Here is a 15,256-nt window from a genome sequence, read left to right as displayed (position 1 = left end):
TGACGACCAAGGAGAAAGAGGAACTCCTCGACACCCCTGTCGTCCCTCAAGGTCTCTTCGGTGCGGCTGTTACATCCATGCAGAAGAGATGTGAGGAGAAAAAGAGAGATGATGAGGCTCTGAAACTCTGCCTGCCGAGGAGGGCCCAGCACGCCACCCCAGCAGCACTGCGCCAGTCATTCGCGCAGGCAGCGTCTTGCCCGGTCCCCGCTTTCAGGATTCCCAAAGTGTCTAAGACGCAGGCAGCCCCCCAGGCTGCTGGGGCCCCTAAGAATCCATGGACTCGGAAACAGTCTCCCCAGGCCAGACCTCAAGTGGCCCCTCCTCCTCCCCCTTCTGCCGTGATCCTGAGGAGGAAGAAGCGGCCGGCCTGACAGCCTCTCCTCTAGGCGGGAGCGAACCCAGTTTCCCCCCTTCATGTGCCGCCCTGCCACCTCCCAGCTCCGTTCCAGAGCAAGTTCAACGGGACATGTTCCACACAGAGTGCTTAACTCGGGCCGGCGTTCCTGTCACCGGACCCGCCAGAGGGAAAGAGAGCCAAAGTTCGCAGTGTTGTTTCACAAGCACTTCTTTCGTGCATTCTGTATTAAAAAAGCCCCGACACGCGCATCCAGGCAGTTTGCTTAGGGCGCTGTCGAGTGTTGCAAAACACATGAAAAAAACAGAGCAATGTCTGCCATAACGCAGCCCGTGGAGAGCCGTTTCCACGGCTGTGATGATGCAGATGAGCCCGTCACCTCGCTTGCCTGTGACAGAGGTGATGGGATACCGAAATGGCGTATGTTTCGCGCTGCGACCACAAGGGGGCGCCAAAACGCCACCTTCGGTGGAGTGGCCAGTGAGCCCTCTGTCTCTCCACATGAAAAGCTGGGCCACCTGCACTCAGTCAGCATGGGTGCTGAGGACATTGGAAAAGGGCTACAGGCTGCAATTCAATGTCGCTCCACCACATTTCAAAGAAATCGTTTACTCTCGTGCTCTGGGCGAGTCTGCCAGTTTTCTCCTGGAGTAAATTTCCACCTTGAGAGACAAAGGAGCTATAAGAGTTGTCCCTCCCAAGGAAATGTTCAGGATGTTGACGCACGCCTCACTGCTACAGTTTGTACGAGCGGGCGACTGGTTCACATCAATCGACCTGAGGGATGCTTATTTCCACATCCCCATATATCCCCCACACCGAAAGTATCTGAGATTTGCTTTCCAGGGGATAGCATACGAGTTTGTAGTCCTGCCTTTTGGTCTCTCACTGAGCCCAAGGGTGTTTGTGAAATGCACCGAGGCAGCAGTGGCCGGAGGTTGTCGGCACATGTTCCCCTATAGAACTGCCGGCCTTTTGCCCACCGCCTTTCTCCTCAGAGGAGCAACAGCGGCTGAATACCTTGTGTCCAGTCCGTGCTCTGCGCATTTACATGGACCAAACCCAGAGTGTCAGACAAAGTGACCAGCTGTTCGTGTCCTGGGTTAAACCACATATGGGAAAGCCTGTGTCTAAACAGCGCCTCTCCCATTGGATAGTAGGAGCAATTGCCCTGGTCTATACTAGCAGGGGCCTTCAGCCCCCTGCTGGCTTACGTGCGTATTCCACTAGAGGTCAGGCAACCTCATGGGCTCTCTTTAGGGGAGTTTCTATTCAGGAGGTGTGTGCAGCTACATGCTGGACCTCACCTTATATATTTGCTAGGTTTTACAGGTTAGATGTGACGGCACCTAACCTAGCGCATTCAGTCCTCAGTGCAGGTTCTTCCCGGGTGGGGGCTTCTCCCCTGTGAAGTGCTGTTGGGGACAGTTGTCTTCTTAACAGGCATGTCTGGCAATCCGGGAGTCAGTATTTCTCCCATAGTGAGACACGAAACGAATGCTATGAAAGAGAACTTAAGGTTATGTATATAACCCCGGTTCTCTGAGTAGCATGAGTGAGTGTCTCATCAGACCGCCCTCCTTGCTATGGAAGCGAGGAAGAGGTGGGCTTGTTTTTAATGACATCTGACGCTATGTCAGCCTATTATATAGGGAGGCACTGGCCCCTCCTGACATGGGCGTCACCTAGCCAGCCTGTAAGGGCTGGCGTAATGGTATTTGAGCTTCTGATGAGGTCACGCAGGAGGCGTTCCCATAGTGAGACACTCACTCATGCTACTCAGAGAACCGGGGTTATATACATAACCTTAAGTTACAGTCTGCACTGTATAACCCGCTTGCTGTAGATTTTGCCATGTTGTTAGTGTTTTTCAGAGAACACAACAGGGAACACGACTGAATTCATGGCGTAATATAGATAATACTCTAATGGAATATAAAATAAAAACCTAACACAGTTTTCTCTTTCCACCAACATACACCTGCCAAATGCATCACATTTGTGCAATAGCAATAACACTAAGTGCAATACTCTTTTCTGGCATCGTTGTATTATACTCAATTGTATATAGCATTTGTATTCTATTTTATTCGATTGTATATAGTATTTTATTTTATTCTATTCTATTGTGTACAGTATCTCATAGATATATTATTCCAGTGTTTTTTCTCTAATTTTTCTATGCAACTTTGCACTGTCCACTGCTGTAACAACACAAATTTCCCACACGTGGGACTAATAAAGGTTATCTTATCTTATCTTATCTTATCTTATTTCAGAACAATGCATGCATCTGCAAGTGATGAGATGCTTGCACTTTTGTTTTAGGGACTTTGCGTAAGGAAAGTGCCAGTTTGTTCCACTGTATTCAAGAACAGAGTATAGCAATATCTCCAAACGATAGTACAGTAAAATTCACATTTGAGTCTAGGGTGAATTGTCCCTTTAACTGTATTTATTAATGCACATCTAATTAAGGGAACCCTGTGACACCAGCATATTTGTATTCTTACCAGTGCTCTTTTTCTTTTTTTTCCATGTTCCAGAGCTGAGAAGCAGCTCGTGTGGAAACCCAGGAGTTCCGCCCAAAGGCATACTGAATGGAACTCAGTTCAACGTAAGTGACAAGATCCGCTACCGATGTGTCACAGGTTATGTCCTTGATGGGCATTCGCTCCTCACCTGTGTCACCAATGCAGCTGGCGTGTCAGTGTGGGACTTCCCGGTGCCAATCTGCAGAGGTGAGGATACTTGTTATTTGAAATGAGTTACTAATTGCATGTGAGGTGAAGCTTGTCTTTTTCGAACTTTTTTTTTTCCATCTGCGCAATGTGACTGCGGGATATCATTGGGAATACTTGATTTTATCTACATATTTCCCCAAGAAACTGAAAATAAGTAGGTGATTGGTTTCTTTTGACTCCTCTCATTTGGTTTCCTCGAGTTGCTCAGTGTTAATTGCTTTTTAAAGATTGACAGTTTGATGGCTGTTTTGTCTGGGCCACAGATGTAGCAAAGTCTGGCATAAGTCCTCATTAGCGGAATAAATATATTTGCAATCTGATAGGAGGGAAAAATTTTAATCGTGTAGTGGAAGTTGATTAGAGTCTCCATGGCTCAAAAGGTTAATTAAATATTTATTCCTGTAGAGCAAGTAGCTTGTATATGTTAATACTGTTAGGAGGAGCTGCATATCCACTTGGTTTGTGCAGCTGTATGTGGGCTATATGTTGCTGCTTTGTAGTGACTGTAGGTTTTTTTTATCCATTTATCCATCCATCTATGATTTGTGTAGCAAATATGAGCACCCTATAGGCTATGAGGAAGCTTCTCAGTCAGTTGTCTAATCACTTTATACTACATAAATTCTCCAAATTGCAAATAACACGAACCTATTATTTATGAGCGAAGAGCAAGAGCCAAAATCAATTTAAAGCGTTAAGATCTTTTAGAATGAAGAGAAGAAGAAGAAGAAGAAAGCGTATCCGTTACGACTCAGTAGCCTTTCTGACTTTTATCAGAATTTCATGTTTTTTATTCTGTTTCCTTATTAGAAAATTCCCAGTACGTATAAAATAAAAATGTTGCCCGAATTCAGAAAGTTGCTGTACATCTTTAATTTCCCTCACCAAGCTCTTCTGCTCATACACCATCAACATAATGATGCTTTTTTTCTGACAGGTGGTTGATGAATGACTGACTACTATTCTTCACATTATGCAGTTTACCCCTTTCTGTGAGAGCCGTTCCCAGACTGACATAAATAATCCGCTCTTACATATGTAGAAAGCCGCTGTGGTGGTGTGACGTGCGGTAGGAATTGTAGGTCACATTAGACTTTCAAATCTGTCAAATGATTTTGACAGACAGGTCATAAAAATATTTTCATTTTTAATCTTAATTTTTATTTATTATATTGAGCTACATTTGAAAGCTGTATTTAATTTTCAAAAACAACTCAATTACAATAATAACTAATATGCAGAACATTTATGAGAGATTTGAGAGAACAGAGGAACAGAGACTTCAAAGTCACTTCTTTCAACACCACATGAAGCAAATGATTTTCTTTTCCCTAATGACAGCAGAGGCCACTAAAACACCACCGCCATTGTGCCTACGCAGGCAGATATGGAGCTAAATGGACTTAAACTGAATGCTTGCTTGATCGGGGGATATTATTGCTGAATCGATTGTCATTCAGTTTTGCAGCAGACTTTTCACTCCTGATTTTATTCTGCAGACTGAACCTGCACTCTGCTGACACACTGGACACTGAAGCCAGCAGCATAAAACCAGATTTTTAATGTCAGGCAGCATTTTCTCCAGGGACGTGAACAGAAGTTGACAAGACTGTGTAAACATGGGACTTCCAGTTCCTGTTAGCAGGATCATTACCAGGGTGCAAGACTAGCTGCACAGCTGTGTGCCCCATTACAAGCACAAACACACTCTGAGATCGTGAGGGAAAATTCTACAATGCAATCTTGGATGTTAAGAATGAGGCAGATTTTCAGTGCTTTTAGAACAGTTTTCTACAGAGTAATGCATGAAAAATGTAATGTTCCGTTAAATTGCCAGCACTTAGGAAAGCACTAGTTGATATCTCATTGGATATGGGTCCAATCCCGATATAAAAACCAGGATTTAGAGTCATTTTAACAGGCAGATCTAGTTGTTATTTATTTCAGCTCAGTTCCATTTTCATGTCTTTACTATTGCACAGATCAGCAGCGGTGCATTGGATTGCTAACTTGGCATCACAAAGCTAAGTGTTTTTGTATGTCATATTTATAATATGGTGAAGGTTGTACATTTAGCTTTTCATTTACTTTTCCATGTTCCCTTTACCCCAAAGTTACATTTGTATAAGGAATATTATTTTGAGCCGGGGAAAATCTTTTATTTATTAATTCGTTTTTTAGAGACATAAAAAAGACGTAGTTCACCATATGCACATAAATATCGGAGGAGGAGGAGAAGGATTACAGGCCATTCCTGTGTGCAGATTTCTGCCTTTCAATGTAACATAATTATCTGCTTTTTTGTTGCCTTGCTGATGTATGAATATGCAGGCTTAGCTATTTTTTTTTTTTTAAAGTACAGTACCTTACAATATTTGCTGAATTAAAAAACAAAAGCTGACTTCACTTTTCATCCTATAGTTTTCATTAGCTGGATGAAAAGTGTGAAATATTTGAATATTTTATTTTAATACATTGGTAATTTTAGATTACTGGGTCTAAGTCATTCAAAAGTAAAGAGTGAAGAAAAATAGTTATAAAAATGAAGCGAAGGTCTCCCCACTCCATCTGAATGTGAGATTCTAAGAAATCCCAAAGCCAGCAGAGCAAATTTGCTCATGCCAACTCATTCTACAGTGCAAGGCACAGCTAAATGAAAATGGCTCAGCATATGTTTGAAAAATGGCAAGCTTGGAGCAAACAAAAAGCTGCAGATGGAGGGCTCCTTTTCATTTAAGGATGGTGTTAGCTTCTATTGCCACAGGCCAGAAACATCGCTCCTTTCAGGCCCGGGCACTGCTTGAGCCACACTCTCTCTCGTCTAAATCCAGGCCGGCTCCTGTATGTGGGCAGATGGTCCTTTGATCTAGTTTCCTCAGAGATCCTGCCCTTTCTGCTCATCACCTATTGTTTCCCACTAAACACATGGCTGCAGAAAATCTCTCTCCAATCCACTGTTCACCCCTGCCATCTCCCAACACCTTAGTCTTTCAACCAGTTCCCATCTGCTGTTACTTTCTCCTTCTCGTTCACTTTTCTTCCGGTATTCTTCTGCAGCCCTGTCTAACAGCATGGTCAAACATTTATGCTTGTAGAACCTACAGAAATAATGATGATATGCATCTACTTGGGCATTTTTTGAGCTTGAGCAGCTGTGGCGCTGACTCGAATTGGATGCTAGATGGGTGGGGAGGTAGAAAGTATCATTTTGGCTGCACCAACCCTCAGCTGCACCTGAGTGGACAATCACCCCTCACAAGTTAACTGCTACATGATTTTAAAATCAAACCAACATTGCAGCGCTATCTCATTTTTAAACAGTTTTGGGGAAAATTCTGCTCTGTTTTCGTTTTAGATAACAACGTTATCTAAAATCAAAATACTAAAGTTAATTCATCCTTTGCTATAAGCTTATCTGTACTTCTCAGTTTGTAAGAGACTGTCTGACCCGAACAGCTTCAACAACCGTCCGTCTCAGTTCTGTTTTTACAGTTGATTACTGAGTTTTTACCGGGGAGACGGCGTAGGGGTTTCAGCCATGTTTTCTTGAAACACAACACAAAGCTATCAGAACATGCTGCATGGCTGGCTACATTGATTATAAATGTGAACATTATACCATACTATGAGGAATAGCAGACGGGGTTTCTGCCAGTGTATTACAAGCCCAGGGGGCTGTTAGGGCTAAGCATTTTTTTATGCAAGGCTAAGGATTTTTTTAAATAAGTTAGTGAATGTATCTTATTAACCTACTGTTGCCATTAGCTGTTTTACGTCCATAAATCTATAAAGAAAATTTAAAAAGGAAATAAAGAGAAGCAGACATATGATTTAACCTTATACTGTTTTACCTGTTCCACTGATATCTGTCCACTAATCATGGATTTTGGCTTTAGCTGTCTTTGCCTTATCCAAACAACGATAATTGTGATTCAGTGCTCTCTTGGTGGCAAAAGCTGTAAAAGTGAAAAATAACTATGTCCTTCTCTGTGTCTCTGTTGCTACCTACTGATGCACCTTGGCCAGCAAAGCTCCGCTTTTCTGTCTATGACTCACATTGTGCGTTATTCAACCTTGCACACCTCTCCACCAACACCACCTGGATAAGCAAAATTAGAAAAGTGCAAGAAGATGACCAATACCAACCTCCAATGCAAATGCTGTGTGTAAAGATGGCTAATGAATCTTTGTAGAAACCAAATTTGACCAACATTAAACGTCATTACTTACGAGCGTGGAATTATCAGATATGAGAATATTTGCCTTAATTAAATTAAAATTGGTCACTGCAGTGTTAACCCTGAGGGCGCAACATAGAAGATGGAGAAATTACCACAATTTTCTTTTGCTCAATATCTCTGAAAGTCAGACTATCAACACACTAACATCACATTTCTTTATTTCTGTTATTGAGATCATGAGATCATTCTCCATTTAGTTCCTGTGAAGCTAACATATTGCTACTATAGTTATTTTTCCATATAGATCAATTATAAGTATGTGTTTAGCAGCTAGCACTGCCTTTTTTAAAGAAACAATAATGTGTGAAACAGTCACAGAGAATCAGAGCTAAGTGGATATGAGTGGGATTGCATAAAAGTCAAAGGCGCTGAAGGATTGATGTTAAAGAAAAAAGAATAAACTCCAAGCAGAGAGGCTGTTAGATGGAGAATTAATGGCTATTCTAATTGTGAGTTACTGCTTCTCCTCCCAATTGCCCGTTTTGATTCTTTCAATCTAAATTGTCTCAGGACATTCATTAAACCAGGCAGTGAGACAGCAAACAGGGACAGCATGGCAACAGGAGAATATGGTCTATTGATACACTGTCATTCTTGCTGCCAGCAACTGTCTAACAGAATAAAAAATTAGGCCACAGAAAACCTTGCTTCTTTAAAACATTTTTGTGCCAAATAACGTGAGTAGACGGGACTAAACACAGTTCTTCCTGTCATACCTTTTCAACTCTCTACTATGCAAAGTGGGACTTCTCCACTTGCCCTTGGCAGGATTTTTCAGCTCAGCTGAGTGCTAGGTTGTCGTCTTCAGTTGGAATTGATTTGAGAATAGCCCAGTATCTCCACCAAAAGCTGCTGCTAAAACCCTAAAACACTAGTTTATATTTTAACCACTGTAAACGTCCATTGTTCAAAATGAATTGAGAGATGACAGAGCAGTACATTTTGCTAAAAACAAAACCAACCAAATCCTTTATATGCCTTGATATTTTCATTGGTGCTGTCATGTTTATTTTCTCACTGAATCGTACTCCACTTCTCCCATAATTCATTTTAAAATCTAAAATAATGGAGATGGGCACAGTAATGAAATGACCCGCAGAAATATCAATGATGGAATATCCATCGCATCTTCATATACCTCGACCCTGTTAAACATGCTAAACATGACTAGCAGCTGAGTAAATGCGAGACTTAGTATAGACATAGTAACTGCCTTTGCATTAACAGTGGGATTATTACAAAGGAAAAAACCTGAGGTAGTGTAGAAAATTATACATGAGTTCTTTCCCCTCTATCTGTGGGGGTGAATATTTCTAAGCAGAAAGACAAGTGTTGTATATCTGATCAAAGTCAAGGGGAGAGAGGCTTAATCCCTCCTCAAGTAGCATTAGATAGCTGATGCCGGGGATGTAAATGAGCTCAGCTAAAGCAGTCCTAATCCTCGCCACCATCTTTAAGGAAAAAAAACCCTAAAAAACTCTGTCACCTTTTTAAAAGCAGGAGATGCTTTTTCGTTTAATCTTGAGCATGCTCTAATGATTTGCAAAGGAACACATTCAGTGCCTCGTATGTTGATAAACCTTGTTGGCAAAGCGTATCTTAATTTCTTCCGTGCATCCCAATGAAACACTGCCAGTAAATATTAGGAAATCAGTAAGGAATTATCCACTTGAAGCCTTGAGTGTTAATGAGTTATAAATGTGGGCGTCTATCTGCCTACAGGAAGTCCTGTCCATAAATATTGGTGATTAATGTTGAATGATTTATGCCATGTTTATTCTTCAGCCCACAAAAAATGGCAAATAACATCTTTGTAACTATCAGGCTTTCACCCGCGTTTTCTTGCTGCCACATCCCGAGTTGGATTATATTCAGCAGTGATCAGAGAGCATGTGTTTTATCATGGAAACCACTTCAGAGAAAAATCACAAGGCTGCTATTAAAAAAACAAACCTTAGGATCCTGTTTTTATGTCCAGTGAAAATAGGATTTATTTCTTTATTTTTTCTTAGGATAACCTTTCTGTATGATAATGTCAGTGATGCCATTTGCCACGGTGGCAAGCTCGAACATAAACACACCGCAGGGATGACAACACGTGGTTTCTGCTCACTGTAACCATGCACTTCAAGACCTAACTCAATTTACTGTTATCTACTGCGGTGTGACTCACTGCTGTATTTTGATATTTGATTGATTTATATGTCATATTTCATCATGCAAGTCCCCTAGGTCCTGGCAGTTGTCCTATATAATCTTGGACAATTGTGTTAGATATATTCCTCCATGTTTGACGATGATATGAGATCACAAACATGTTTTTTTTGTACTGGTTGTGCATTTGCAGTTTATTTACCCCATTTAGAGGTGGACCTCGGGGCATGTGACATGTGCTTGGCTTTTGTTTTTTACTGTTATTTTCCCCTGACTTGCAAATTGAGCATCTATAATATGGTTGTTTTGCTGTGATGAGCTTTTTAGTGATCATTGTCAGCTGTTGAAAAGTTAAATTGTAATCCATTTACTGTCTGCTGCTTGAGCAACATAAAATCAAAGGTACACAGCAAAATCTCCAGTGTTAAATTAACACTAGAGAGTGTCTATATGGCTCCACACCTCTGAGTGTTAAATACAACACTGTTGAGTGTTAAGTTAACACTTTTGACACTGTTATATGTTTAAAAGTAACCTAGTCAGTTTTGAAGATTAACAATGGCTAACACTGAGCAGTGCTGATTTTCTAACACTGGAAAATAACTCAAAATGTTAGAAATATTCCAGTGTTAGAAAATCAGCACTGCTCAGTGTTAGCCATTGTTAATCTTCAAAACTGACTAGGTTACTTTTAAACATATAACACTGTCAAAAGTGTTAACTTAACACTCAACAGTGTTGTATTTAACACTCAGAGGTGTGGACCCATATAGACACTCTCTAGTGTTAATTTAACACTGGAGATTTTGCTGTGTAGTGTGCATGTTTGAATGAAATTGCCCAACATCCCCACAGGAATGAATAAAATGCATTTTCATCCTGTAGATCAGATACCCATGTTGTCATTGCACCTCCCAATGCATCCCAAATACATGCAGTCAGTTTTAATGGGTTTCACAAATACTGTGTTTATGCGGCCTTGTCAGACTCTCAAGCTTTTTGTGTGCTTATAATTTTCACCAATTTTATAAATAAATGTGCGGTCTAGTGGTCATTTCATAATAACTGTTCTTTTCTGTGTTGTTGTTCAGTTTTATACCAGTCTGTGTAGCAGAAACACTTCCAGAGCACAATACTTCTCAGTGCCAGACACACGCTACAATTGTGTGTCTGACTGGTAAACAGTAAATGTTTTCAGACTCTGCTTTTGGAACGATGGTATAAATGATACACATGTCCTCCATTATCACTTCTGCTGGCCATTTTCCATAAGACGTGCTCAAATATATACAGGCAGAAGCTGCTGGACTCGACATCTGAGCAAACCTCTAATATCAACTCTGACTAGACCCACCTCGACTGCCAATTCTTTAAAAATACTAGAAACTAAAGGACACATGCACACATGCACACACCACAGGCCTGAAAAATGGCTTCTTCCCCAGAGCTGTCAAACCGTTAACAAGGGACCCTGTCTACACCGTCACTACAACACACACATATACAGAAATATACACACCCAGCCTCCTCCAGTGACTTAACTTTCTATCATGCAATATTCTCATTTGCATATTGTACCAACTCAACTGTGTATTGAAGTCTTTACTGACTGAAGTTGTGCAGTATGCTCCTGTGCTAGACATTGTATTTTTTTGCACACCTAACTGCACTCTTATCTCCACACCAAATTGCACTCTTTAATGCAGGGGTAGGCAGTTAATTTTCCCACAGGGCCACACAAGAAACTGGGACTGCCTGTGGTGGGCCGCACTGCAGAATTGAGTTCAGTTAAGTTGGGGCTTCCACAACATGTAGCCATGTGGAGAAATTAAATATCCACTCCTGCTTTAATGCAACTCAATAATACCTGTGAATTTTTTGGATTGTTTTTTATGAATTTTTGAAACTTTGACAGTGCTATCGTAATAATGTGGTACAGTCTTCCCCATCAATACAGTGTTAACATTTAGTTAAGTTCCTTATGCATTATTTCTGTGAAGGTTCTCAGTCATCCAGGTCATCTTAATCTAAGGAGCTTGGAAAGAAAAGTGTCTGGACTTCTTTAAGTTTCTTGAAGACATTTCACCACTCGTCTGAGAAGCTTCTTCAGTTCTAAGAGAACACCATTGCACAGTCATTGTTCTTAAGACCAAAGACTAAAACACGGTGTTCGTTAAATGTCTGTGGAATTTAAACGTAGCTAACCAGAATATAATATTGCCATCATAGATACTGTATGTATACATTCATCAAATCCGTATCAGGGAGCTGTACAGTATCACTAAAAAATATCCTGCCTGTATAATAATATACTGAATTAAGATTTACCAAGGATAATTATATGCTTAGACAGAGATTCACTGTTAAAATTTAGGTAAATAAATTCAATTGAGGTAAACACTTTGCACCAAATTCCTGTTTGACATTGACATCTTCTCTTATCTTTCTTTCAGTCTATGTCAACTAATCATAGCCCCATCTCATCCTCCACCATGCACTCTGATAGTAACCCATGCAAAGGTCATGGGTAGTCATGTAGTCATTCTGATATAATTCTGAACTGAGGATAAAGAAGAAAAAAATAGATTCTAGAAACTTTTCTGAAGCTTTAAGAAATTTTTGCAAGTTTCCAATAAACTGGAAAATAAAAGAAGTGTTTTGTATTAAACTGTAAGAATTCTTGAATCATTATGAATTTGATTGAAGTGCCCACTGACTACTGGGGATGGAAGGAGCCTTCAGAAGCTCTCTAAGCCTTCCAGGATGTATTAAATTCAGTACTGAACACATTCAAAAACTTGCAACATAACTCATAATTATTGCCATCACCGCCACGCTAGAATTCCATTTAAAGGTGTGAACATCATGTAAAGTTACGAGAATAATTTCATCCCTTAAAGTGGGGTGCAGAACTTTAGCATATAAATGAACCTCCTTTATTCAAGCTCTTGCCAAACAAGTTCACACAGTACTGATTAAGCCAATCAACCTCAGGTAAATCACTTTGTGTTTTACATTATACCGGAGTCTGTTGTCTGGGGCTATATTCCCACGCTGGTGCACCAGTACTGATGCATTTTAAATTAATCAGCAATGATTGCGACAGAGACTTAGCAGACTACAGATGTTGCTGAGGAACTAGTAGTGCGGCAACTTGGGAGCAAAGACTAGGTCTGAAATATCAGGGAAACCTTGACAGTGTTTATGTGATTGCTGTCACTGCCAGTAGGGGGAGACAAAAATTCCAGCAGTCAAAATTAACTTTGTCTTTCAAAATCAAAAAACTGGTGCTATGATACTGTCAGCTGTGTCATTGAGAGCTGGTATATAAATGACTTTGACAGGTTAACAGTAAGGTAGAAATCAGCATGTAGAAAACACGTCTTGATCTTAAAGATCCTATTATTAACGAGGCTTAGTTTGACATGTGAAGATGTTTGCGTTGAGGTCTGCTGGCAGAATCTTCCTCTGACATTTTCATTTTCCCCTTCCATGTCTGTCTTGTCTCTCCCCTGTCTGTTTTTGTTTCTTATAGAAACCCAATGTTTCTTTCACTATTCTCTATACTCCTGTTTGTTTCCCTTCTCACTTATTTTTTTTTCCATTACATGTCCTATACCCTCTTCCCTTCCCTTTCATTATCACAGGCTTTCTGACACTTCCTCCTAGCTCTATTTTCTTTGATGGCCATGGGGATACTTTATGCAGCCCTCCTGTCTATCATCAAGGTTGAAATATGATATTGCTCCTCTGGTCAGATTCAGAAGCACTTTAATATCATTTTAATTTCAGTCGATAGCAATTACTCCACAAGTCTGTGGGGCACTCTTTGGAATGTCATCTTAAATACATTTAAGAGATACGCCATATGCCACTCAGGGTAAGTTTTAGCATGATGGAGAGTATGATGACTTTAATCCAGAAACAAATGTCTTTACAATTTTTTGGCATTACAAGGCTGCTGGCATTCAGCAAATGAGCCTAAACCAAGCTTACCTATATTGGGATAGTCTACAAAGTCTGCCCTTTATATGAATCGTACATGTACATATCAATTTTCCAATTACTGGCCGTCTCATAAAGACTTTGATCAATTGCAGTAGCTCTGCTAATGTGTCAAAAGGACATGGATCAAACTAACAAGCAGCTCGTGCTCATGTCTGCACCCCCCCCCCCCCCGTCTTTATCTTCTTTCACATTTTTATACATCAGCTTCCTTGTTCCTTGACCAATCATGTGATGCAGCATACAGGAATGTTCCAAGGCTGGCAGTTCTGACAGCCCAGTGTGGAGCACTGAGCCATCAAAGGTTTCAGCTGGCACAGCTGAGTGTCACATATTAGTCTTAAATGATGTGAAAACTGTGAAAGCCCTGCCATCATTAGAATTCTTTAGGGAGGAGAAACGGATAGAGGGATAGAGGGGAGGGTGGTGAATAATAGCGAAAAGTGAGAGGGCTCAGAGGAGGGGAATGAAGTGAGAGATGGAGAGATATGAGAAAGAGTTGTGGGGGAAAGGGACACGGAGTGAAAGAGAGCGAGCCACTGTTATGGTAGACAGCATTAACATTCAGCTGATGTGCCATGCACCCCACATTGGATTTTTTTTTTTTTTTTTAACAGCGTTCTAAACTCTGTTTATGACCACTTTTTCTGTTTCTTTGTTTTTTTGACATATGAGTGGGGTTCAGAGGGAGCAGTGATGAATTTATGACTATCAGAGAAAGTGCAGGAGATATTTAGGATATTACACCCTCATCGTGACGAAATTAGTACCCATCTAATTTGTAAATTATTTTGCTCAGTGCCACTCAACTAAATGTTTGATGATTCTTGCCCTCATAAACACAACACAGCCGACCTTTTAAACTTGTGATTCCTGTCATCGGCAGTCCCACAGTTGTGCTGAAATAAGCTCTGCATAGTGGATTTGACAACCTGTGACTGTGTGAAAACAATAATGAGTTTAAAGGGCCTGCACAGCTCCACTTGCTACTTCTATCAGTCCTTCTCTGGTTTGTATTTATCTGAGAAGACAGGTGCAGATGTTTTATGCCTGCAGTCACATTTCCCTCATGCTGAACTTTGAGAAACAGGTCTAAAATAACCCAGAGACCATGTGTCTGTTCTTCTCTTACCCCTCCCCGACCGTTTTTTTCTCTTTGGTGACTGACAGCGGAGGACACATGCGGTGGCACCCTGAGGGGCTCCAGCGGGCTCATCTCCAGCTTCGATTTCCCCAGTGGTGAGTCCCCCAGCGCTGGCGGAAGCGGAGGTGCTGGGGGCCTGGGCAGCAGCGGGGAGTGCAAGTGGACCATACTGGCAGATCCGGGAGACACTATTTCTCTAGTGTTTACTGAATTTCAAATGGAGGAGAAGTCAGATTATCTGGAAATCGAGGGATCTGAACTGCCGACCATCTGGTGAGTTGACCTGCGTGGAGGAATGAGGGTGGGAAGTGCTGGTATTTCATCAAATGAGCATTTAGTTTTTTTATATTAAGAGTCGTACCATGACAGGTGGTGTGTACAGTATGTTTGGTGTTGACAAAGTGTTAAAAGAAAAGTGTCTGTGATTAGTGTGAGACAAGATTGTGTTAGTAGCATTGGACGTTGGGTTTCCACAAGTTTTAAGGTGTGTAATATATTTTCTGGAGCACATTATCTTTCTGCGAAGAAGAAACAGGCTTTAGTATTAGAGTAAAACTGTAAAATCATGGCACATTTATTACTTTTATCATTATTCATTTGGGCTGCTAGT

The 15,256-nt window shown here is 41.0% G+C and overlaps 1 protein-coding gene across 7 annotated transcripts in view; it reads left to right on the top strand.

The window, feature by feature from the left end:
• The window catches only part of LOC146377328 (CUB and sushi domain-containing protein 3-like), a 233,650-nt gene that overhangs the window by 55,938 nt on the left and 162,456 nt on the right, over positions 1–15,256 (top strand). For all 7 annotated transcript variants that reach the window (XR_014801636.1, XR_014801635.1, XM_084943659.1 and 4 more), the window contains exons 4-5: positions 2,905–3,099; positions 14,673–14,919. Coding sequence is in view for 5 of the 7 variants with exons in the window: in XM_084943659.1 (XP_084799785.1) it covers positions 2,905–3,099; positions 14,673–14,919 (442 nt within the window). In the remaining 2 variants the exon portion in view is untranslated. The remainder of the gene's footprint in view (positions 1–2,904; positions 3,100–14,672; positions 14,920–15,256) is intronic.

This window comes from Perissodus microlepis, chromosome 11, assembly GCF_051167445.1.
Source record: "Perissodus microlepis isolate ML-2025 ecotype Zambia chromosome 11, ASM5116744v1, whole genome shotgun sequence".
NCBI lineage: Eukaryota > Metazoa > Chordata > Actinopteri > Cichliformes > Cichlidae > Perissodus > Perissodus microlepis.
This window is presented reverse-complemented; position numbering and strand designations above follow the sequence as displayed.